At 49.7% G+C, this 23,710-nt stretch overlaps 1 protein-coding gene and 1 long non-coding RNA gene across 3 annotated transcripts in view; one reads left to right on the top strand and one right to left on the bottom strand.

Moving 5' to 3' along the window:
- Nucleotides 1–23,710, top strand: part of LOC105474269 (nucleoredoxin) — a 173,086-nt gene that overhangs the window by 87,384 nt on the left and 61,992 nt on the right. The window contains exon 1 of one of the 2 annotated variants that reach the window (XM_071082085.1): nt 11,561–11,648. The exons of the other annotated variant lie outside the window; for it this stretch is intronic. Within the exon in view, the coding sequence (XP_070938186.1) occupies nt 11,643–11,648 (6 nt within the window). The 5' untranslated portion in view covers nt 11,561–11,642. Of the gene's footprint in view, nt 1–11,560; nt 11,649–23,710 lie in introns of those variants that run through there. 2 annotated transcript variants of the gene reach the window in all.
- LOC139359413 (uncharacterized) lies at nt 11,598–21,802 on the bottom strand. Its single transcript, XR_011615307.1, has 3 exons — nt 21,349–21,802; nt 20,630–20,884; nt 11,598–11,680 (listed from the first exon to the last, which is right to left on the bottom strand). It is a non-coding gene; the product is annotated as an uncharacterized lncRNA (long non-coding RNA).

Raw genomic sequence — 23,710 nt, 5'->3', positions numbered from 1 at the left:
GAGAGTCCTGAGAAGACGGTCAACTGTAAGTGAGAGGCGGCGTTCCAGCCATAATCCCTACACACACATTCCTGTAACTCTCACCTTCTTAAATTCAAACCCTGAGGTCTCAGTCCAATTAAAATGCCCTAAATTCTAATTGTTAGGCTGTGCATGGTGGGGTTAGCTTAGGTTCCTTGTTGGGCTGTGCGTGGTGGGGTTTGCTTCCGTTCCTTGTTGGGTTGTGCATGGTGGGGTTAGCTTAGGTTCCTTGTTGGGCTGTGCGTGGTGGGGTTTGCTTCCGTTCCTTGTTGGGCTGTGCGTGGTGGGGTTAGCTTAGGTTCCTTGTTGGGCTGTGCATGGTGGGGTTAGCTTAGGCTCGTTGTTGGGCTGTGCATGGTGGGGTTAGCTTAGGCTCCTTGTTGGGTTGTGCATGGTGGGGTTAGCTTAGGTTCCTTGTTGGGTTGTGCATGGTGGGGTTAGCTTAGGTTCCTTGTTGGGTTGTGCATGGTAGGGTTAGCTTAGGCTCCTTGTTGGGCTGTGTGTGGTGGGGTTAGCTTAGGTTCCTTGTTGGGCTGTGCATGGTGGGGTTAGCTTAGGCTCGTTGTTGGGCTGTGCATGGTGGGGTTAGCTTAGGCTCCTTGTTGGGTTGTGCATGGTGGGGTTAGCTTAGGTTCCTTGTTGGGTTGTGCATGGTGGGGTTAGCTTAGGTTCCTTGTTGGGTTGTGCATGGTAGGGTTAGCTTAGGCTCCTTGTTGGGCTGTGTGTGGTGGGGTTAGCTTAGGTTCCTTGTTGGGCTGTGCATGGTGGGGTTAGCTTAGGCTCGTTGTTGGGTTGTGCATGGTGGGGTTAGGTCAGGATCTTTGCTGGGTTGTGCATAGTGGGGTTAGCTTAGGCTCCTTGTTGGGCTGTGTATGGTGGGGTTAGCTTAGGTTCCTTGTTGGGCTGTGCATGGTGGGGTTAGCTTAGGCTCCTTGTTGGGCTGTGCGTGGTGGGGTTAGGTTAGGCTCCTTGTTGGGCTGTGCATGGTGGGGTTAGCTTAGGCTCCTTGTTGGGGTGTGCATGGTGGGGTTAGCTTAGGTTACTCCCTAACTAAGTGCGGTCCCTGATGCACCTGTGATGGAACTAAAAGTGCCAAGTCTTGGATTGAGGTCCCCTGTGTCGAAGCATCGTAGCCGCTCACTGCCTCAGTTTCCTTTTCTGAAGACAGTTGTCCTAGTCTCATTGTAGACAGAGCATCTTCATGAGCTGATCTCCTCAGTGTTCTCTGGTTAGCTTTTGTGATGCCAGGGCTGTATTATGACCTTTTATTAAAGGCAGATATGGATGCTAAGTGTGTGTGAATGGGATGGAAAGCCATAAGATGACTCCTTATAAAGATGAGAGATTGAGGCCGGACGCAGTGGCTCATGCCTGTAATCCCAGCGCTTTGGGAGGCCAAGGTGGGAGGATCGCTTGAGCTCAGGAGTTTGAGACCAGCCTCAGCAATACAATGAGACCTCATTTCTACAAAAAATTAACTGGGCATGGTGGCACACAGCTGTGTTCCCAGCCATTCGGGAGGCTGAGGAGGATCGCCTGAGCTCAGGAAGTCAAGGTTGCAGTGAGCTGTGATCGTGTCACTGCGTAACAGCCTGGGCAACAGAGTGAGATGGATGGATGGACAGACAGACAGATAGACAGACAGATAGATAGATAGATTTGTAAGGGAAAAATACAAATGTTCCAAGTCAGCACTTTGCAAATGGAGGGGCCGTATTCGTGAAGCAGGTGGCGTAGCATCAGCCCCACAGACCTCATTGCCCCATAAATCTCATCAAATAGGAGCAAGGATTCTATTCCCCTGAGAGGCCTGGGAGGAGAATCCAAAAGCCAAATTCACTCCCTTATGGAATGTAAATATGGATCAAGAGCGATGTTCCTTTTCATAAATTACCTCCTCCACCCTATCTGTCTGAAGTCATAAAGCCCCAGATGTAACCAGAAAAATCCAGAAAAGATATTATTTTGAAAAAACTCTTGTCTAGGCGCCGTGGCTCACGCCTGTAATCCCAGCACTTTGGGAGGCTGAGGCGGGCAGATCATGAGGTCAGGAGATCAAAACCATCCTGGCCAACACGGTGAAACCCCGTATCTACTAAAAATACAAAAAATTAGCCGGGCGTGGTGGCGGCGCCTGTAATCCCAGCTACTCAGGAGACTGAGGCAGGAGAATGGTGTGAACCCGGGAGGCGGAGCTTGCAGTGAGCCGAGATCACGCCACCGCACTCCAGCCTGGGTGGCAGAGCAAGACGCCGTCTAAAAAAAAAAAGAAAAGAAAAAAAAAAAAAAAGAAAAAACTCTTTCTTTGTGGGTGCATGTTTGGGCTGGAGCGGGAAAGCTTTGCGGAGCAACAGTGTTCAAACTGAGGCATGTAAAACAAATTTTATTCAAACTTTAATTATCTCCCACCTGCTGGCACTTTGTGACGTTCGGAGGGAAAAGGATCATTGAGAACAGCATTTGATGTGCATGAGAGTTGCTGGGTTTTTTTCCTGTTCTTAGATGGGATTTGTTCTTAAGTTTATTTCATAATGAGTAGGTCCAAACACAGAGTTCACGTTGGCATGCTTGACACTGTTTAATTAAGATCCTTTACCCATGAAGTGTTGGCTTTTGTTGTGTTGAATTCAGTTTTTTCAGAAGTTTGGACCTTGGGATTTGGGCGTCTTTCTCCATCCCGGTGAGAGGGATGGGACACTGGGTGTGTGCTCTTTGTGAGTGGGGGTACGTGATCTATGGCAGGTCAGGGGAGCGAAGGGAAAACGTGGCAGTGCTTTGCTTTTCACCAGGCTCCAAAATACCCACAGCCTTAAACTTGAAACTTGGGTGTCTATCCTCATTTTGCATTCTGCAGCAGCCAAGAATTAATCTGTCTGCATTTTTCTTTCTTTCTTTCCTTGCTTTTCCCTTCCCTTGCCTTCTCTTCTCCTTCTCCTTCTCCTTCTTTCTCTCTCTCTCTCACTCTCTCTCTCTCTCTCTCTCTCTCTCTCTCTCTCTCTCTCTCTTTCTCTTTTCTTTCTTTTCACAGTCTTGCTGTGTTGCTCAGGCTGGAGTGCAGTGGCACAATCTGGACTCACTGCAACTTCCACCTCCTGGGTTCAAGCGATTCTCCTGCCTCAGCCTCTCAAGTAGCTGGGATTACAGGCGCACGCCACTACTCCTGGCTAATTGTTTGTATTTTAGTGGAGACAGGGTTTTGCCATGTTGGCCAGGCTGGTCTTGAACTCCTGACCTCAGGTGATCCACCTGCCTTGGCTTCCCAAAGTGCTAGGATGAAAGGTGTGAACCACCATGACCGGCCAGTCTCTCTGCATTTCTCATTCATTTCTACCTTCCTATGCTCTTTTTGGCTCCCATGCAGAATCACTACATGTATCAGGGCTTAGAGCTTTTCAGTATGTTGCAACAAAAGTAACTTCGTCACTTATTAAGCACATGGCATGTGCAGGCGCTGGGCTTCCTGCTCTATCTTCTCATTTAATCCTCCTGAGAAGCCAAGTGTCACATAGCTGGCAGGTGGTGAAGCTGAGATTTGAACCTGTTGCCTAACCACAATCCATCTGTTAACCACAAACCTTAGTCTCTTTCTCTTTGTGCACTGAGGCTTAGAACCCCCAGCATTCTGCTTCTTGTTTCTTCTGAGTCAGATGTTTCAAGTGGCTCCATCAATCTTTTTTTTTTTTTTTTTTTTTTTGAGATGGAGTTTTGCTCTCGTCGCCCAGGCTGGGGTGCAGTGGTGCGAGCTCAGCTCACAGCAACCTCCACCTCCCGGGTTCAAGCAATTCTCCTGCCTCAGCCTCCTGGGCAGTTGGGATTACAGGTGCCCGCCACCATGTCCAGCTAATTTTTGTATTTTTAGTAGATTCGGGGTTTCTCCATGTTGGCCAGGCTGGTCTTGAACTTCTGACTTCAGGTGATCCACCTGCCTTGGCCTCCCAAAGTGCTGGGATTACAGGTGCGAGCCACGGTGTCTGTCCTCTGTCAATCTTTATGTAAGTTCCGATGCATCTAGAAAGTCCTCTCACATCCCAGCTGTATTTTTTTTTAATTTTATTTTTTGCTGTGATTGATAATAGCAGTTGTCTGAAGACCTAAGAGCACCCTCGTTTTCTTGAAGTCAAAAAACCTTGGGAAGGAGAGCATTAGGAGAGATACCTAATGTAAATGATGAGTTAATGGGTACAGCACACCAGCATGGCACATGTAGACATATGTAACAAACCTGCACATTGTGCACATGTACCCTAGAACATAAAGTATAATAATAAAAAAAAAAAAGGAGAAAAAAAAAACCTTGCTGAGACCAGGTGTGGTGGCTCATGTCTGTCATCCCAGGACTTTGGGAGGCCAAGGTGGCCAGATCCTTTGAGCCTAGGATTTCTCTGCCAGACTGGGTAACACAGTGAGATCCCATCTCTACAGAATAATTTTTAAAATTAGCCGGGAGTGGTAATTTTGTGGTGCACGCCTGTGGTCCCAGCTACTCAGGAGGCTGAGGTGGAAGGATCGCTTGAACCCAGGATGTCAAGTCTGCAGTGAGCTGTGCTTACACCACTGCACTCCAGCCTGAGTAACAGAGCCAGATCCTGTCTCAAAGAAATAAGGATTATACATTAAAACTAATTTTGTGGAACTTAGTCCTGCTGTAAGATACAGATTTTCCTTTTTATTGCATTAGAAGTGCCTTAAACCCTGGCGTCTGTCCCTCTCTGTACCCTGTGTGGTACCTGCACTCCCTCCGTGTTGTAGGAACCCAAGTTGAGGAACAGGAACACTCCTGAGCGTGTGCTGTACCGGGCACGCTTCTCATCCGTGACCTGTGTGGCAGTTCCAGACCTCTCTGTTCTACACACGAGGGAGCTGAGGCTTGGAGAGGTCCGGTGGACTTGATGAACCTCATGGCTAATGGCTTGTCATGGAACCAAGGGTTGAAACTCAGGCCTCTGTGACACTGAAACCCACGTCCTCGCCGCTCTGTTCTTCTTTTCCATCGAATGGGAATTGGGTGAAATGGAATTCTGCTTTTTTCTTAGGAAAAAGGAGGTGGAAAGGCGTGTAGAAACACGTGGAAAGCCTTTTTCTTTTTTCCCCCTCAAGCCACAGGGGCCAGCTCAGTGGCGGTGGTTCACTGGCGTGGAGTGAGCAGAAAAACGGGGTCATGCCGCCGCCAGAAGCCTGCGTTCCTGTCTAATTGGCGAGTACACGCTTTCTTTGTATTTGTTTACCTTATGGCTAGTTCTGACAAATAAAATGGATTCTTTTCTTGGCCTCTGGGGCGGAGTAAGCTGTGGGGTTTTAGAGGAGGGAGCGAAGGCCTGAAAGTGCCCGGGATTTGCAAAGTCTCCGAGAATGTGGTGCAGAAGAAGGTATTCTTGACTTTGGTGACAAGAGCTTTTGAACGGCAGCTTCCCCAGTCATGCTCACGGAATCGGACACTGCCTTGTGACTGTACGTTGTCCACACATCCTCCCCCTGCACCTCCATCAAACCTTCGTCGCTGTGGCCACTTGCCTGGGAGAGGACTGGCCGGTCAGCTAGCATGGATTTACGGAGCTCCCACCAGATAAAAGATGGAGGCCGGGCGCGGCGGCTCACGCCTGTAATCCCAGCACTTTGGAAGGTTGAGGCGGGTGGATTGGTTGAGGCCAGGAGTTTGAGACCAGCCTGGGCAACATGGCGAGACCCCATCTCTACAGAAAAAAAAAAATTACAAAAATTAGCCAAGTGTGGTGGTGCATGCCTTGTAATCCCAGCTACTTGGGAGGCAGAGGTGGGCGGATTGCTTGAGCCCGGGAGGTTGAGGCGCAGCCATGATCGCACCAATGCACTCCAGCCTGGGTCTGAAAAAATAAATAAATAAAAAATAAAATAAAAGTTTGTTTTATCCAGATTGTCAGGCAAAAATGTTAGGATAAACAATAGAATGAGATCAAAGCCTTCCTCTTTTTGCGTTAGGTTGGAATTCCAACCATCCAGTGAGAGGTATTATTGTTATTATATATATATTTTTTAGAGACGGAGTCTCGCTCTCTCGCCCAGGCTGAAGTGCAGTGACACGATCTTGGCTCACTGCAACCTCCACCTCCCGGGTTCAAGGGATTCTCCTGCCTCAGCCTCCCAAGTAGCTGAGATTATAGGTGTGTACCACCATGCCTGGCTAATTTTTGTATTTTTAGTGGAGACAGGGTTTCACCATGTTGGCCAGGCTGGTCTCAAACTCCTGACCTCAGGTGATCCACCTGCTCAGCCTCCCAAAGTGCTGGGATTACAGGCGTGAGCCACTGTGCCCGGCCTTTTAAATTTTATTTTATAGAGACGCATTCTTGCTATGTTGCCCAGACTGGTCTTGAAGTCCTGGACTCAAATGATTCTCCTGCCTCAGCCTCCCGAGTAGCTGGGTTACAGGCGTGCGCCACCACACCTGGCTAATTTTGTACTTTTAATAAAGACAGGGTTTTACCATGTTGGCCAGGCTGGCCTCGAACTCCTGAGCTCAGGTGATCCACCTGCCTTGGCCTCCTGAAGTGCTGAGATTATAGGTGTGAGCCACCGTGCCTGACCTTTTAAATTTTATTTTATAGAGACGGGTTCTTACTGTGCTGCCCAGACTGGTCTTGAAGTCCTGGACTCATGCAGTTCTCCTGCCTCAGCCTCCCAAGTAGCTGGGATTACAGGCGTGTGCTACGACACCTGGCTAATTGTTGTATGTTTAGTAAAGACGGGGTTTCACCATATTGACCAGGCTGGTCTCGAACTCCTGACCTCAAGTGATCCACCTGCCTCAGCCTCCCAAAGTGCTGGGATTCCCCGCGTGAGCCCCCGCACCGGCCGACAGTGTTGGCTCTAATGGAGGGAAGCCTCGCTGTGTGCTGCTGGCCTTGCAGGGAAGAATCATGAGCGAGTGTCAGGTATCCAGCAGAATTTGTCTTACGTCTCTTGGACTAAGTATTCCCTTTGGCTCAGTAAGAGCAAAACCCTTTAGTCCAGCCTGGATGTTAGAGAACCTTCTGCTTGCTTAATTTATTGATTTTTTAAAGCCAAAACTATGTCAGCAGAGCCAAGAATAATGTTGGAGAGATTCTGTCTAAGAACATATCCTTGCGTAGTTTTCCTGACTGAAATCCATGCTGCTAACACTTGGGACCTGAGAGCTGCTTCGGTGGGGGACCCGGCACCGCGGTCAGAATGGGGTGGATCCTAACACACAGCCTTCGGTTTCTGATGGGCCCCACCTCGCCCCTGCCTCTCTGTGCCTTTCTTGTGGTTCCATGCCAGGGTTTTGAGCTGCGTTTGGAGCCTTTGTAGAGAATTTTCTAAGGAGCATTAAAAGCGAGTAGCACAGCCCCAGGTGGGCATGGAGCCTTTCTTTAGAGGGGTGCATGTGCACAAAGAAAAGGAAGCAGCCATTTACTTGAAGAAGTGATTCCTGGCTAAGAAACGATTGTGAGAAATGAAAGACTAGACGTAGGAGACGGACGATGAAATCCTGAACTCTTCTGATTCTTTTTTTCTTTTTTCTTTTTTTTTTTTTGAGACAGCGTCTCACTCTTGTCGCCCAAGCTGGAGTGCAGTGGTGCAATCTCAGCTCATTGCAAACTCCGCCTCCCGGATTCAAGTGATTCTCCTGCCTCAGCCTCCCGAGTAGCTGGGATGACAGGTGCCTGCACCACGCCCAGCTAATTTTTATATTTTTAGTAGAGATGGGGTTTCACCGTGTTGACCAGGCTGGTCTCGAACTTCTGACCTTGTGATCTGCCCGCCTCGGCCTCCCAAAGTGCTGGGATGACAGGTGTGAGCCACCGTGCCCGGCCACGCATCTTAAGTCTTATTAGTCTCCATCCAAACCTTGACCGATGATGGGACATGTCAGTCTGAACGAGACCCTTTCCTGGACCTCTCTCTCATACCGTCTCATCCCACCCAGGAGGCCTGACTCAGCTCCGCTTGGCCTTAGATGTCCCTCTTCTCCCTAAGAGAGATGGCAGGGTCACAGGATGCCTCAGGCCAGACTCTTCTTTCATTCACACCTGAGTCATTCTGCTGTGTCCTCAGCTAAATCTTTGTTTGGGAGAAAACCCACACTTTCTTTGGCCCCCAAGTTCTGGATTGGTGATTGGAATACAGATGTTTCAAAACTGTTCACATTCTAGAAACATGTTTTATTGGGACATCCAAAGCTGTTGAGACACTTGGGATCAGTCTTCAGCTCCAGTTTGCTTATTAATTCCTGAGGGACCATCCATCCCTGTTCTAGTTTCTGAACATTTGGGTTCCCCATTCAAGACACGGCACTTCCCTGCTGGGTGGCTAGAGAAGCAAACGAGGGCCCAGAAGGTGTTCTAGAAAGTCAGGTGGATGGGGAGAGAATGGAGGAGGATCCGTCCCAGCCTGTCCCCAGCCCAGCTGCCCTTCTCCTGTGGCCATCAGAGTGTTGTCCTTCCCCTGGACAGTGCCAGACACGCTTCCCTGACTCGCTCTGGCGATGCCTTGCCATCATCATCCGCAGTTCCCCTGATCTCTCTGTTTTTTGACATTATTATTGTTTTTTAGAGACAGGGTCTCGCTGTGTTGCCCAGGCTGGAGTCCAGTGGTGCAATCATAGCTCACTGTCACCTCAAACTTCTGTGTTCAAGGGATCCTCCCACTTCAGCCCCCCAAGTAGCTAGGACTCCAAGTGCACGCCACTACACAGGGCCCACTACACAGGGCCCACTGCACAGAGCCTGCTACACACCGCCCGCTATACACGGCCGCTACACAGAGCAGAGCCCACTACACATGGCCCGCTACACAGAGCCCGCTGCACACGGCCCCCTACACAGAGCAGAGCCCACTACACACGGCCGGCTGCCCAGGCCCCCTACACAGAGCAGAGCCCACTACACATGGCCCGCTACACAGAGCCCGCTGCACACCTCCCGCTACACAGGGCCCGCTGCACACGGCCTGCTGCCCACGGCCCGCTACTCATGGCCAGCTACACAGAGCCCGCTACACACGGCCCGCTGCACAGGGCCCGCTGCACAGGGCCCGCTACCCACAGCCCACACAGGGCCCACTACAGAGGGCCCGCTGCACACGGCCCACTACACACAGCCACGTTTTTTTATCTTTTGGTAGAGAAGGGGCTGCATATGTTGCTCAGGCTGGCTTCAAACTGCTGACCTCTGGTCATCCGCACACCTGGGCCTCCCACACTGATTGGGATTACAGGCGTGAGCACCATGCCTGGGCCTGCAAGTCTGTCTTTAGATCTTGCGTCTTTGCTGCCCCCCACTTCTGTACGATATGGGACCGTGACCCTTGAAGTCCTTGTCCTGTGAGCCTTCCTCGGTGCTTTTCTTTCTGGGCATTTCTGCCCTCCCAGCACCAACCTGGCTTCATGGAGAGGAGACCGGAGGCTCCGAGGTCATCTCTCTTGGGAGGAGCTTTGGCTTCTTAGCCTGGGATGTTTTTGGCCAGCTTCTTTCTTTCCTTAGCCTGAGGTCGTGGAGGTGATGTGGGAGGGGTTTGGAGCTGTGGATGGAAATTTGAGGCCTGTGCTGGTTCAACTCCAAGAACAAAGGGCTACTTTGACAACAGCCAGTGAGCAGCTTCTGCTGGGGGTTCTCGACGGGGGCGGGGTGGGGGGAGAAAAGAGGGGCCTCTGTGAACAGGGGTTTCCATGTCTCAGAAACTAAGATTTAGTAAGAGAGCGTCAGCATCGTCTTCCCCCCGCCGTTCCCTTCCTGGCCTGATTGACCCTGTTGCTCCGAGTTAGTTGTTGTGGAGAGAGAAGGAATGGGCAGGAGACATAGGAAACAAGGCCCTGGTGTGTTTTTTTTTTCCTTACTATTCAAAAATACGAAGTTGGCCAGGTGTAGCCTCCCAAGTAGCCAGGCCTCCAGGTGCACGCCACTACACACAGCCAAGTTTTTTTTGTTTTTTTTTTTGAGACGGAGTCTCGCTCTGTCACCCAGGCTGGAGTGCGGTGGCGCGATCTCAGCTCACTGCAAGCTCCGCCTCCCGGGTTCACGCCGTTCTCCTGCCTCAGCCTCCCAAGTTGCTGGGACCACAGGCGCCCGCCACCTCGCCCGGCTAGTTTTTTGTATTTTTAGTAGAGACGGGGTTTCACCGTGTTAGCCAGGATGGTGTCGATCTCCTGACCTCGTGATCCACCCCCCTTGGCCTCCCAAAGTGCTGGGATTACAGGCGTGAGCCACTGTGCCCGGCCTACACAGCCAAGTTTTATTTATTTTTATTTATTTATTTATTTATTTATTTATTTATTTATTTTTGAGATGGAGTCTTGGCTCTGTCACCCAGGCTGGAGTGCAGTAGCGAGATCTCGTCTCACTGCAACCTCCGCCTCCCAGCTTCAAGCAATTCTCCTGCCTCAGCTTCCTGAATAGCTGGAATTACAGGCACCCGCCACCATGCCCAGCTAATTTCTGTATTTTTAGTAGAGACAAGGTTTCACTATGTTGGCCAGTCTGGTCTTGAACTCCTGACCTCGTGATCTACCCGCCTCGGCCTCCCAAAGTGCTGGGATTACAGGCGTGAGCCACCATGCCCGGCCCCAAGTTTTATTTTTATCTTTTAGTAGAGATAGGGGCTCACGCCTGTAATCCCAGCACTTTGGGAGGCCGAGGTGAACAGATCACCTGAGGTCAGGAGTTCCAGACCAGCCTGGCCAACATGGTGAAACCCCGTGTCCACTAAAAATACAAAAATTAGCCAGGCATGGTGGCTCACGTCTGTAATCCCAGCTACTTGGATGGCCCAAGCAGGAGAATTGCTTGAACCCAGGAGACAGAGGTTGCAGTGAGATGAGATCACGCCACTGCACTCCAGCCTGGGCAACAGAGAGAGACTGCGTCTCAAAACCAAAACAAAACAAACAAAAGAAACCCCTGCCATTGAGGCAGTTGGGGTGGAGACCGGGAAGGACTCCGCCTCATTCAGGAACTGTCTAGGAACTGAGCAGACGTGAGGAAGAGAGAAGCATGTGAAAGGGCTGCCAGGTTTCTGATTTTGGGACACTGAGTGGAGGGCAGTTGGTTCCATTCATGGTGACAGGGAACCATGGCAGAGAAAGGCAGGGAGGGAGGGAGGGGAGGTGGTCACTTGTGGGAAGGTGGCCGTGCTCAGGAGGCAGCACCCTGTGCTCACGGTGGAATTCTTGGTTACCTGGCTCTAGAGGAGATGAAGACAAATTATGTTTTTTCTCTCTCTTTTTGATATGAGGTTTGTTTTTTTTAGGTTTAATTTAATACAATAAAATTCATGGCTCTTAAGTACCCAGCTCAATGTGTTTGAACAACTGTTATACCGATATGAGCAATTATCCAAACAAGACCCAGAACGTTTCCATCTCCCTGCAGAGTCTCCCTGCTGGGCCTCTCCGGGAACTCCCCCTCCCACCCGTCGCCTTGGTTTTCTGTGGCTGTAATTTAGTGTTGCCTGTAGAACGTCATGGAAATGGAATCACACAGTCAGTGTTATTCGGTGTCAGGCTTCATTTGCTCAGCATCATTGTGAGGCTTATCCTTGTTTCTGCGTAGATCAGTTTGTTCCTTCTTATTGCTGAGAAGTGTCCTCTTGGATGAGCATCTTGTCACAGTGTTTCCGTTCTTCCAACGATGGATGTGAGTTGTTGTCAGTTTGGGGTGCGGGAAGGCTGTTATAAACAAACATTTTTATGGACTTAAAAAAATTATCTTGGGTAAATACTGATAAGTAGGAATACTGGGCAGTAGAATACTGAGGAGATTATCGGGTAAATGTACTTTCACCTTCATAAGACGGACCAAACAGTTCTTCAAAGTGGTTATACTGACCAGGCACGGTGGCTCACGCCTGTAATCCCAGCACTTTGGGAGGCCAAGGCAGGCAGATTGCTTGAGCCCAGGAGCTTGAGACTAGCCTGAGCAACAAGGGGAAACCCCATCTCAACAGAAAATTTTAGAGTGTGGTGGTGTGTGTCTGTAATCCCAGCTCTACCCGGGAAGCTGGGGTGTTGAGGCTGCAGCAAGCTGAGATCGCACCACTGCACTCCAGTCTGGGTAACAGTGAGACCCTGTCTCAAACAACAAGAACAACAAAGTTTTGCACCATTTACGTCCCCAGCAGCGGTGTGCGAGAGTCACCCTTGCTCCATGTCCTCACCAGCATTTAATATTGTGGGTCTTTCTTCACTTTTGCCATTCTAGTCAGTGTGAAATAGTTTTGATTTACATTTCCTTGATGACACCTTTGCATATTCTTATTGGCTGTCCACCTGTCTACTTTCTGGAAGTGTCTGTTCATATCTGCTTGTTGAGTGTCCGCTCCCGGGGCCCTGGCCAGGGCTCAGCTATCTGCCGTAGATGGGGTAGGAGGGAGGAAGACGTTTGCAGAGATTTGAACCACAGGAGCCAGTCAGCCCCTTGGAGCCCTGGCCCAGGCTGTGGGATTCTCAGAGGAGACCTTCCATTTTCATCTGTCCTGTTATCACACCAACTGCTGTATTTAGTGTCTGCCTGGAAGTATCTGTCCTTCACAGTCAACTTACTCTTTTGGCCGAAAGGAAGCTCTGCTCCTAAATATGGACAAGGAATTTGACTGACAGATCTCCAGCCCTGCCCCGTAGGAGAAGGCCGGTACCCCTGCTGCTTTCCCCTGTGAGTAGATGTCCTTCGATGTGTCAGCTCAGGGGAACTTGGAAGGTTCTGTGGGTTTTCTGTGGCCTGTTTTGAGTCTCATTGTTTGGCTTTAATCAGAAAAATAAACACTTATTTTTAATGTTCTCCCTGGTCTGGCTAAGCTAGGTTCAAACGATCTTTTTTAACTTGACCACATGTGAATTACAGGAAATGATGTCCTGTTGGGGAAATGGGTCATTTCCAAGATTTTCTCTCCAGGAAAATTGTAACATTAGTTTACTAAGAAAGGCTCAAACCGGCCACAAAGCAGTTCTTATTAAGACGTTTTCTCCTTTTATGTGGTCCTAATCACAGTCTTATCATAAACCCCAGCCCTGGTCGTTAATCCAAGTTATTTAGTTCTTGTATTTTATATACAAGGAAATAAAGAGACGTTCCCTCCCTCCTCCGTCCCCAGGAATGATTTGCCCAAGGGTGGGTGTTGTCTCCAGGGACCAGGATCAGGAATTATGCCCTGAATAAGGATAAAGACCTTTTTTCCCTTTACTGAAACAATCATTTTAAAAAATTTGCTGTGATCTCACTTTTTTATTTTAAATTCCTTTAATGAAACCTCACCCTCGAACTTGATACATCAGAAGATTTGCTTGGACTAAAATTGGAATTTCCATTCTTAACCACACGGCTCAGAGGTTCTGCTTTCAGGATGAACTGGGCTCAGTGTCATTTTGTTCGTCTCTTTCTGCTTGAACCAGCGCAGTGGCTTCACCACATGGGCATTGTGGTTGGATTCCGTACCTGTGGGCCCTGTGGTTGGATTCCATACCTGTGACAGAAGTTTCTAGAATCCTTTGGCTTGAAACGCACATACTTAGCCACGTTCTCTCTTCTGAACTGTCTTTTGTTGCTGCCCCTTGCCGTAGGCTAGAAAGAGACACCTGCCGAAAAGCTCCTCCCACCAGCTCTCCTCCCAGGATGCAGAAAGGTGACGCCCGCCAACCCCCAGCGGGTCCCCAAGAGGCCTTCGTGTTAGACCCTCCTACTCATCAGTCCACGAGTTGTCCTTTCCCTGCTTGCCAGAGAACTGTAGCTCCACAGGTTTAAAACCAGACTCTGGTCGGACGCAGTGGCTCACGCCTGTAATCCCAGCACTTTGGGAGGCTGAGGTGAGTGGATCATTTGAGGTCAGGAGTTCAAGACCAGCCTGGCCAACATGGTGAGACCCTGTCTTTTCTAAAACTTGAAAAATTAGCCTGGCGTGGTGGACGCCTATAATCTGAGCTACTTGGGAGACTGAGGCAGGAGAATCGCTTGAACCTGGGAGACGGAGGCTGCAGTGAGCCGAGATCATGCCACTGCACTCCAGGCTGGGTGATAGAGTGAGACTCTGTCTCAAAAAAAAAAAAAAAAAACCAAAACAAAAAAGCTGAGATTCCTTTCCCTACTTTTCACCAGTTTTTCTTCCTCTTTGTTCTCTCCTTCTCTTTCTCTTTCTGTCTACTTTTTTCTTTTTCTTTTTTTTTTTTTGAGACAGAGTTTCTCTCTTGTTGCCCAGGCTGGAGTGCAATGGTGCGATCTTGGCTCACTGCAACCTCCACCTCCCAGGTTCAAGTGATTGTCCTGCCTCAGCCTCCCCAGTAGCTGGGATTACAGGCACCCCGCCACCACGCCCGGCTAATTTTGTTATTTTTAGTTGAGATGGGGTTTCATCATGTGGGCCAAGCTGATCTCGAACTCCTGACCTCATTCATGATCCACCCACCTCGGCCTCCCAAAGTACTGGGATTACGGGCGTGAGCCACCGCACCCCGCCCGTCTACCCATTCTTTCATTAATGTGTTCTTTAAACACATATGAGAGCTTTTAACTGGCTCTACATGTTGTTTTAGGCTCTGGTTGTGAATAGGGTCTCAATGACGCATCTGTTCAAGCTGCAGCCTTGGCATTCTCATTCCCCCATTCACTGGATTTAATCAGGTGGGGCACTGTTGTTTCACTAGCCCCTTAATGAGTCCACCAATTTCCAGGCTCACCCTGTCTCCACGGCTCCCAGAACAACCTATCTACGGTACCAGTTGTTCACGTCACTGCCGTGTGGGCCAGCCGTCATTACGGGTGGATCCAACCCAAACTCCCTGGGGTGGGCTTCAAGGCCACCCCCGCCCCAAGCCCCACCCAAGCCCCGCCCCCAATCCCCACCTGGCCTTCTAGCACCTTCACCTTTGCAGGCTTTGCTTAGCCACACTGCTCGACTCCCAGGGTCCCCAAAGACATCGCCCATCGCCAAACCTTGGAACCTTTGAGCATGATGGCTCCTGCTCCTGGGGTTCCCTTCCCTTCTTCTCTCTCCGATGAGGTTGTGTACTAATGTAAGCTGTACACGTTGTCTTTTCAAAATGTTACCTCCTCTAAGAAGCCTTCCACCGCACTGTGAGTGGTCACTGCAGATCTCTGTTTGGTGCCATTGCCTGTATTCTGGTTAGCTCTTGTCTGTTTCCCCTTCCAGACTGTGTCCCCAGGGCTTCCAGGTCTGGCCTCATTTCTAATAGTTTGTGGCCACAATGTCAGGAGTTAGAGCCCTATTTGTTAGCCCACAGGGCTCCAGCCTCACCCTCTCCCACAGCTCCCGTGCTCTCCCTAGCAGCCCTCAGAGCTTTGTAGTTGACCGAGTGGAAAAACTTGTACTGGGCTCTGCCTGTCTCTTGCTGTTTTCTTGGATGCCTCCCCCATCCCACTCCTGGCCTGCCCGGTGAAATCCAGTTCATTCCTCACAGAGCAGCTCAGATGCTGTGGTTTCCTTCCTCTTCAGTCGCTCTAACTCGCAAGGTTATAAAGCATGAGTGTGTGCCCCAGACATTGTTCTAACATCTTCACCGATTTCCTCTATTATAAAGCACTGAGTGTGTGCCCCAGACATTGTTCTAACATCTTCGCCGATTTCCTCTATTATAAAGCACTGAGTGTGTGCCCCAGACATTGTTCTAACATCTTCGCCGATTTCCTCTATTATAAAGCACTGAGTGTGTGCCCCAGACATTGTTCTAACATCTTCGCCGATTTCCTCTATTATAAAGCACTGAGTGTGTGCCCCAGACGTTGTTCTAACATCTTCGCCGATTTCCTCTGTTATAAAGCACTGAGTGTGTGCCCCAGACGTTGTTCTAACATCTTCGCCGATTTCCTCTGTTATAAAGCACTGAGTGTGTGCCCCAGACGTTGTTCTAACATCTTCGCCGATTTCCTCTGTTATAAAGCACTGAGTGTGTGCCCCAGACGTTGTTCTAACATCTTCGCCGATTTCCTCTGTTATAAAGCACTGAGTGTGTGCCCCAGACGTTGTTCTAACATCTTCGCCGATTTCCTCTGTTATAAAGCACTGAGTGTGTGCCCCAGACGTTGTTCTAACATCTTCGCCGATTTCCTCTGTTATAAAGCACTGAGTGTGTGCCCCAGACGTTGTTCTAACATCTTCGCCGATTTCCTCTGTTATAAAGCACTGAGTGTGTGCCCCAGACGTTGTTCTAACATCTTCGCCGATTTCCTCTATTATAAAGCACTGAGTGTGTGCCCCAGACATTGTTCTAAGCATCTTCACCGATTTCCTATATGTGCCAGTATTATCGCACTTGTATTTTCCTGCATCCTAATAGTTTATGTACGTGTCTGTCTTCCGTATGGGACTGGGGCTTCCTTAAAGGAAAGAAAGACTCATGTATCAGTTGTCTTTCTGTTCCCAGAGTTTAGCACAGGGCTTCACACACAGAAGGAATCCAGTAATGGCTGGTAAATGCAGCTGTTTGAAAAACACAGTCGCTGTTCACATAGTTGTTTAGTGCATGTTTGTTTAATATATTAAGAATTACTTTTTTGTTTGTTTTCGAGATGGAGTTTCACTTTGTCACCCAGGCTGGAGTGCAGTGGCGCAATCTCAGCTCACTGCAACCTCCTTCTCCCAGGTTCAAGCAGTTCTCCTGCCTCAGCCTCCCAAGCAGCTGGAACTACAGGTGCCCGCCACCATGCCCAGCTAATTTTTTGTATTTTTGATAGAGACGGGGTTTCAACATATTGGCCAGGCTGGTCTGGAACTCTTGACCTCAGGTGATCCACCCACCTCGGCCTCCCAATGTGCTGGGATTACAGGCGTGAGATACTATACCTGGCCAAGAATTAATTTGGATGACACAGAATGTGCTGGGAGCTGGTGCCACAAAGGGAACCACAAGGAGTTTTCCGTATAAATGAGGAATGAAGATGCTATTGTGGTGTGAAAGTAGTTACCAGCAAATGATACTAACAGTCGGTGCTACTGAGTTCCCAGCCCACTGAGATTGATTCCTGGGCTTAAGACAGAATTTCAGAGTCCATAACTCTTGCTTCCTACTCTCCAGGTGCTTTCTTCATTGATGGGGAGACGTACATGAAACACGCTTAGAGCAAAGGATGCCTGGCGTGTTCTAAATGACCCTGATAGGGATGTGATCCTGAGCCAAATTGGGAGTCCTGTGCGTCGTGGCCTGTGTTGACTTCCTTGAGCACCGTTGTTCTTAAGTCCCTCTGTCACCTGAAAATTTCAATAGATTTTTTGACAACGTGTGATATTGAGTGTCTTAGTATTCACTTTGGGAGCCTGCCTTTCTTTCTGGGCACCTGTATTTCCTTCCTTTTCCTTCCTTCCCCTTCCTTCCTTCCTTCTCCTTCCTTCCTTCCTTCCTTCCTTCCTTCCTTCCTTCCTTCCTTCCTTCCTTCCTTCCTTCCTTCCTCCCTCCCTCCCTCCCTCCCTCCCTCCCACCCTCCCTCCCTCCCTCCCTCCTTCCCTCCTTCTTTCCTTCCTTTTTTTCTTTTTCTTTTTTTTTTTGAGATGGATTCTCGCTCTGTCGCCCAGGCTGGAGTGCAGTGGCGCGGTCTTGGCTCACTGCAACCTCTGCCCCCCGGGTTCAAGCGATTCTCCAGCCTCAGTCTCCCAGGTAGGTGGGATTACAGGTGCATGCCGCCATGCATGGCTAATTTTGTATTTTTAGTAGAGACGGGGTTTCAGCCTGATAGCCAGGATGGTCTTGATCTCCTGACCTCGTGATCCACCCACCTCGACCTCCCAAAGTGCTGGGATCACAAGCGTGAGCCACCTCACCCGGCCTAAAAAGTTTTTAAAAGTAGCCAACACCTGTAATCCCAGCACTTTGGGAGGCTGGGGCAGGAGGACAGCTTGAAGCCGGGAGTTTGAGACCCCCTGAGCAACAAAATGAGACTGGTCTCCTCTTCTTCTCCCTCTCCCTCTTCTTCTCCCTCTCCTTGTCTTTGATTGACATGTTCCTCCTCTGTCTTTGATGTGTTTCTCTCTGTCTCTCTCTCTCCTTGTCTTTGAATGATGTGTTTCTTTCTCTCCTTGTCTTTGATGTGTTTCTCTCTCTCTCTCTCTCCTTGTCTTTGAATGATGTGTTTCTTTCTCTCCTTGTCTTTGATGTGTTTCTCTCTCTCTCTCTCTCCTTGTCTTTGATGTCTGTCTCTCTCTCCCCCCCATTGTCTTTGATGTCTGTCTCTCTCCCTCTCTCTCTCCCCCCCTTGTCTTTGATGTCTCTCCTTCTCTCTCCCCCCACCCCCTCCCTCCTCCCACCTTTGATTCACGTGTTCAGCATCCCAGCCACTGAGCATTTGGCAGCTTGGCAGAAAGGCCGGGACTCAGTGCGGGAACTCTCCATCATCCCTGGTTCTTCCATTTATGGCTTCAGGTCCTTCTTCCTCATCCTGTTTCAGAACCACAGTCCTCAACTTTTTCATTTTTTATTTTTATTTTTGCCACAGGACACATGGTGTCTGAAATTCCACGCATAACATACTTCTCTGGGCTTGTCCAAATGTTGATAATTCCTCCCCCAATCCCTCACCCCCAAGCTTCCTAGGAAATAAAGCAAATAGTGCTACAGATGCTTTGTGATAATGTGGTTCATGAAAGCATTTTACAAGCTTGGGAGCCACTAGTAAGTGTTCATCATAACAGCATAGCTGGATCAGGGCTGGATAAAACATGTCATTCCCAATTAGCTAGTGTGACATCAACATTTTCCATTCAGGGAAACTTATCAAAAGCAAATGCAGCCGGGTGCGGTGACTCACACCTGTACCCAGCACTTTGGGAGGCCAAGGCAGGCATATCATGAGGTCAGGAGTTCGAGACCAGCCTGGCCAACATGGTGAAACCCCGTCTCTACTAAAAATACAAAAATTAGTTGGGTGCGGTGGCTCACACCTATAGTCCCAGCACTTCGGGAGGCCGAGGCGGGCAGATCATGAGGTCAGGAGATCGAGACCATCCTGGTGAACATGGTGAAACCCCGTCTCTACTAAAAATACAAAAATCAGCTGGGTGTGATGGCGGCGCCTGTAGTCCCAGCTACTCCGGAGGCTGAGGCAGGAGAATGGCGTGAACCCGGGAGGCGGAGCTTGCAGTGAGCCGAGATCGCGCCACTGCACTCCAGCCTGGGCAATAGAGCGAGACTCTGTCTCAAAAAAAAAAAAATAATAAAAATAAATAAATAAAAGCATATAGCACCAGAAATGTGAGAGATTCCAAACCATTTGCTCAGAAAGAAAGACTGGGTGGGGTGGATAAGATTCTTTTTTTTTTTTTTTTCAGACAGAGTCTCACTGTGTTGCCCAGGCTTGAATGCAGTAGCACAATCTGGGCTCACTGGAACCTCTGCCTTCCAGGCTCAAGCAGTCTTCCCACCTTAGCCTCTCACGTAGCTGGGACTACAGGCACGTGTCCCCACACCTGGCTAATTATTATTATTTTTTTTATTTTTGTTTTTTTTTGTAAAAGGGTCTCGGTACATTGTCCAGGCTGGTCTCGAACTCCTGGACTCAAGCAATCCTCCCTCCTTGGCTGTGCTAGGATTACAGGCCTGAGCCACTGAACTCAGCCAGGATTTTTCATTCAACCTGGCCCTTCCCATCCTGTGATGTTCCCTTAGGCCTCCTCACTCTGATCACGTAATAACGGTGAGACGATTCAGGCTCATGAATCTTCTGCGTCACACGGTACATTCAAGGTGCTTTCCCCATTAGTAACACACAGAACCAGAATCTTGCTGGATTAACTTTCCCTTTGCTTCTCTAATCCACTACCTCCGTGCCTGGGTTGGAGAACTGGAATCAGAAAGTGACTGGGGGCCAAATGGAGACTGGAATAATTCCGGGAGCAGCTTAGTGTGGGCTTTCTTGGCCCTGTTGACATTCTGAGCCAGGTACTTCTTTGCTGCGGGAGGAGCTGTTCTGTGCATGGTAGAATGTGAACAGCATCCTGGCTTCTGCAACACTCCACTCCCCAGTGTGACAGCCAAGGGCATCCCCAGGCATTGCTAAATGGCCCCTGGGAAGCACAACCACTCCCTAGTTGAAAACTCTACTGGCTTAAGGCAAAAGCAAGCCCCCGGCACCATCCCTTCCTTCCTAACCAGGAGAGCTCCTGCAGGCCACCTGTCCCTCTGGGCAGCAGGTCAGCGGGTCTTTTTTTTTTTTTTTTTTTTTGAGACAGAGTCTTGCTTTGTCACCCAGGCTGGAGTGCAGTGGCTGGATCTCAGCTCACTGCAAGCTCCGCCTCCCGGGTTCACGCCATTCTCCTGCCTCAGCCTCCCGAGTAGCTGGGACCACAGGCGCCGCCACCACGCCCGACTAATTTTTTTGTATTTTTAGTAGAGACGGGGTTTCACCGTGTTAGCCAGGATGGTCTCGATCTCCTGACCTCGTGATCCGCCTGCCTCGGCCTCCCAAAGTGCTGGGATTACAGGCGTGAGCAACCGCGCCCGGCCAGGTCAGTGGTTCTTAACTGAGATCAGAGGCGAAGAACTGGTTTCCAGAGAGGCCTGGAGGAGAATTGGCAGGACGTAGCCATTAACTGTCCATGGAACACAGAAGAGTAGGGGACGAGCGTCAAGATTTTACGACTGACCACATCCCCCTCCCCCCACTCACTTCTCTGGGGAACTTACCGAGCTGGACTCTGTAATGAGGAGTCTTTCCCTGGTGGGGAGGGCTCCCTAGGTGATCTCATCGAAAGCTACACATGCCAACGAGTCTTACAGTGTCTTTCTCAAGTATTAAGTCTAAATGCTGCAGAAGTAATACTTAAAGTATGTGGATGTGAACAGGGACGCAGGAGCTTTTGCCAAAATGGTCCCGTTTGCAGCTCAGGAACCTTAGAGACCTTCCTTCTTCCACCTCGGAATCTGTGCAGGTTCCTGCCCCTGTTGGTCGGAGCAGAGATGTGTCAGGCAGCCCCCTGAGACCTAAAGTCGCCTGCCTGAGCGCCTGGATCAGAGAGCATGAGCTGGGGCCTGGTGAGTCAGAAGCTGGATCACTCTCGGGTCGGTGTCAGCAGCCTGTTCTGGACGGCCCTCTTAAGCCGTTCTGGCCTTTGATGTAACCCGGGGTGTGTAAGGCTGCCTGCCCTTTACAGAGAAACAGATCTGTGCTGGGAAGTAACGAACAGGAGGCAGGATATGAGATGAGAGAGAAGGAACTGTCTGGTCGATGGGGTTCACCCAGGTCTAGAGGTTCGTCTGTGTGGAGGGTGGGACTTAATAAAGGCAGGAGGCTCGGGCGGAATCCTCGCCAGCCGCTGCCTGGCGTCTGCAGTGACAGAAATCCTGGGAGACCTTCCACCCTGGGCCCTGGGAAGCTCCAGCACTCGGCCTCCGTGTTTTCCTACCTTTCTCTGGCTGCAGTGATTTCCGAGGTTTCCTTTTTGTGCATCTGGACATTTTCCTTTCTCTGCTCATTTCCTTGTCGTACAGACACAGGCGGGATGGCAGGTCCGGCCCGGGGTCAGTGCTGGCACTGGGGTGATCATGATGTAGAGAAGGTAGTTTCTGCGCCTGGGGACGGCGAAGGCGTTAAGTCCGCCGGTGAGAGCCGAGGAGGAGCTCCCTCACCCTGCTGGCTGGATGAGAGTTCAAGGGAGATACGGTCAGGGAGTTTCCCAGTGATTCTCATCAAGTCTCATCAAGGAGCTGGCGTCAGATAAACATTGCTGGGAAGGACAGATCGGATAGAGGGAATCCCACGTGTGAAGGCCGGAGGAGAGGTGAATTCCGGGGAAGGACGGATCGGATAGAGGGAATCCCACATGCGAAGGCTGGAGGAGAGGTGAATTCCGGGGAATGGTTTCCAGGGAAGCAGCCTCAAGAATGGAGGGAGGGAGATGACTCTGGAGCTCTTGCCGGTGTCCAGCCAGGAGATGATGCATGGGACGCCGCACAAGCTCTGCCAGAGCACAACACACGTCCCCACTGTGTCCCCAGAAGAGGTCGTACTCCTGTCACTCTGAAGGTCATTAATAACAAGGCAAATCAACCACACAGGACCCCCACTTACATCTGAGCAGCTTGTGTACGTACTTTGCAAGGTAATTGCCTGCTAAGTCATTTGTTTAGACTTTATTTTTTTGAGACGGAGTCTCACTCTGGGGGCTTACTGTAGCCTCCACCTACTGGCTTCAAGCAATTCTTGTGCCTCAGCCTCCCGAGTAGCTGCGATTACAGGCTCCCACCACCACACCTGGCTAATTTTTGTATTTTTTAGTAGAGATGGGGTCTTGCCATGTTGGCCAGGCTGGTCTCAAACTCCTGACCTCAGGTGTCCACCTGCCTTGGCCCCCAAAAGTGCTGGGATTACAGGTGTGAGCCACTGCGCCCGGCCTGTTTAGACTTTTCAATCCTCCACGTGTTCAACTATTTTACTCTTATTAACCACAAGTTTGGGATTCTTCGGAGGGCCAAACTACTGTTCTCCCAGGCTCTGAGAAAAATCTTTTCGTGTCATTTAGCTGCACAGTTTTGCTGAACTTCTCCTTCAACAACAGGCAAGCATGTTTTGGTAGCTGGGGAAGCCCTACTCAGAGCATAACCTTAAGGGACTGGCAAGAATTCCCTGGAGAACCCCGAGAACGTGCTGACCACGCTGGCATCAGTTTTCTTTCCTGGGAGCTGTTTCCACTCACACATTCTGACTCCAGCCTGAGGCTGGCACCAGCGGAGGGTTTGCAGTATTTGAATATTGGCCTTGCCCTGACCCATACTCAAATCATTTGTTTCACTAAGAATATGTATTTTCAGATCGCAAACCAGATTAGTTCACATCTAGCCGTTTAATTGCCGATTCAGTTAAAAAGGCTTTGCTCGCTAGGGTCTGGGCTGAAACTGAACAATGTCAGAGGTGGCCAGGACTTTTTCTTTCATTATAAAACCAGAATTCCACGCACGGACTTAAAACAGTTACGTGGCACTGAAGGATATGACTGAGGGACAACTCAGCTGTAATCTGTCTTAAGTTTCATTTATCTGTCGAGACAGGGTCTCTGTCAGCCACTGCGTACTCCGTCTCCTGGGTACAAGGGTTCTCCTACCTCAGCCTCCCGAGTACCTGGGACTACAGACGCCCACCACCAACTTTTATATTTTTTGTAGAGATGGCGTTTCACCATGTTGCCTAGGCTGATCTTGAACTCCTGAGTGTAGGTGATACTCCTGCCTTGGCCTCTCAAAGTGCTGGGATTATAGGCGTGAGCCACTGTGCCCAGCTTTAAGTTTCTTATATACATCCCTCTGAAATATCCTCTATGCATTTATACATGTATGTGACCGGTATTGTCTGTCCTATTTACAAAAGAAACCTTTGATTTAAAAAAAACATCTAATATCTTGCCAGTCTTTTCCTATCGGCATAGGCCGACCTGCTTTAATTGTTGCAGTAACAGCATTGTATTCTACTGTATAGAGGGTAATTTACTTGCCCACTGCCCAATAAATGGGTATTTCACTCCTTCCTTCTTTTGCTGTTGCAAATAATAATACTATGATAAACATTGTTGCACATACTTTTTTTTTTTTTTTTTTTTTGAGCTAGAGTCTTGCTCTGTCGCCCAGGCTGGAGTACAGTGGCACGTGTCTCGGCTCACTGCAAGCTCCGCCTCACGGGTTCAAGCGAGTCTCCTGCCTCAGCCTCCCGAGTAGCTGGGATTACAGGCATGTGCCACCACGCCCGGCCAATTTCGTAGTATTAGTAGAGATGGG

This window comes from Macaca nemestrina, chromosome 17, assembly GCF_043159975.1.
Source record: "Macaca nemestrina isolate mMacNem1 chromosome 17, mMacNem.hap1, whole genome shotgun sequence".
NCBI lineage: Eukaryota > Metazoa > Chordata > Mammalia > Primates > Cercopithecidae > Macaca > Macaca nemestrina.
This window is presented reverse-complemented; position numbering and strand designations above follow the sequence as displayed.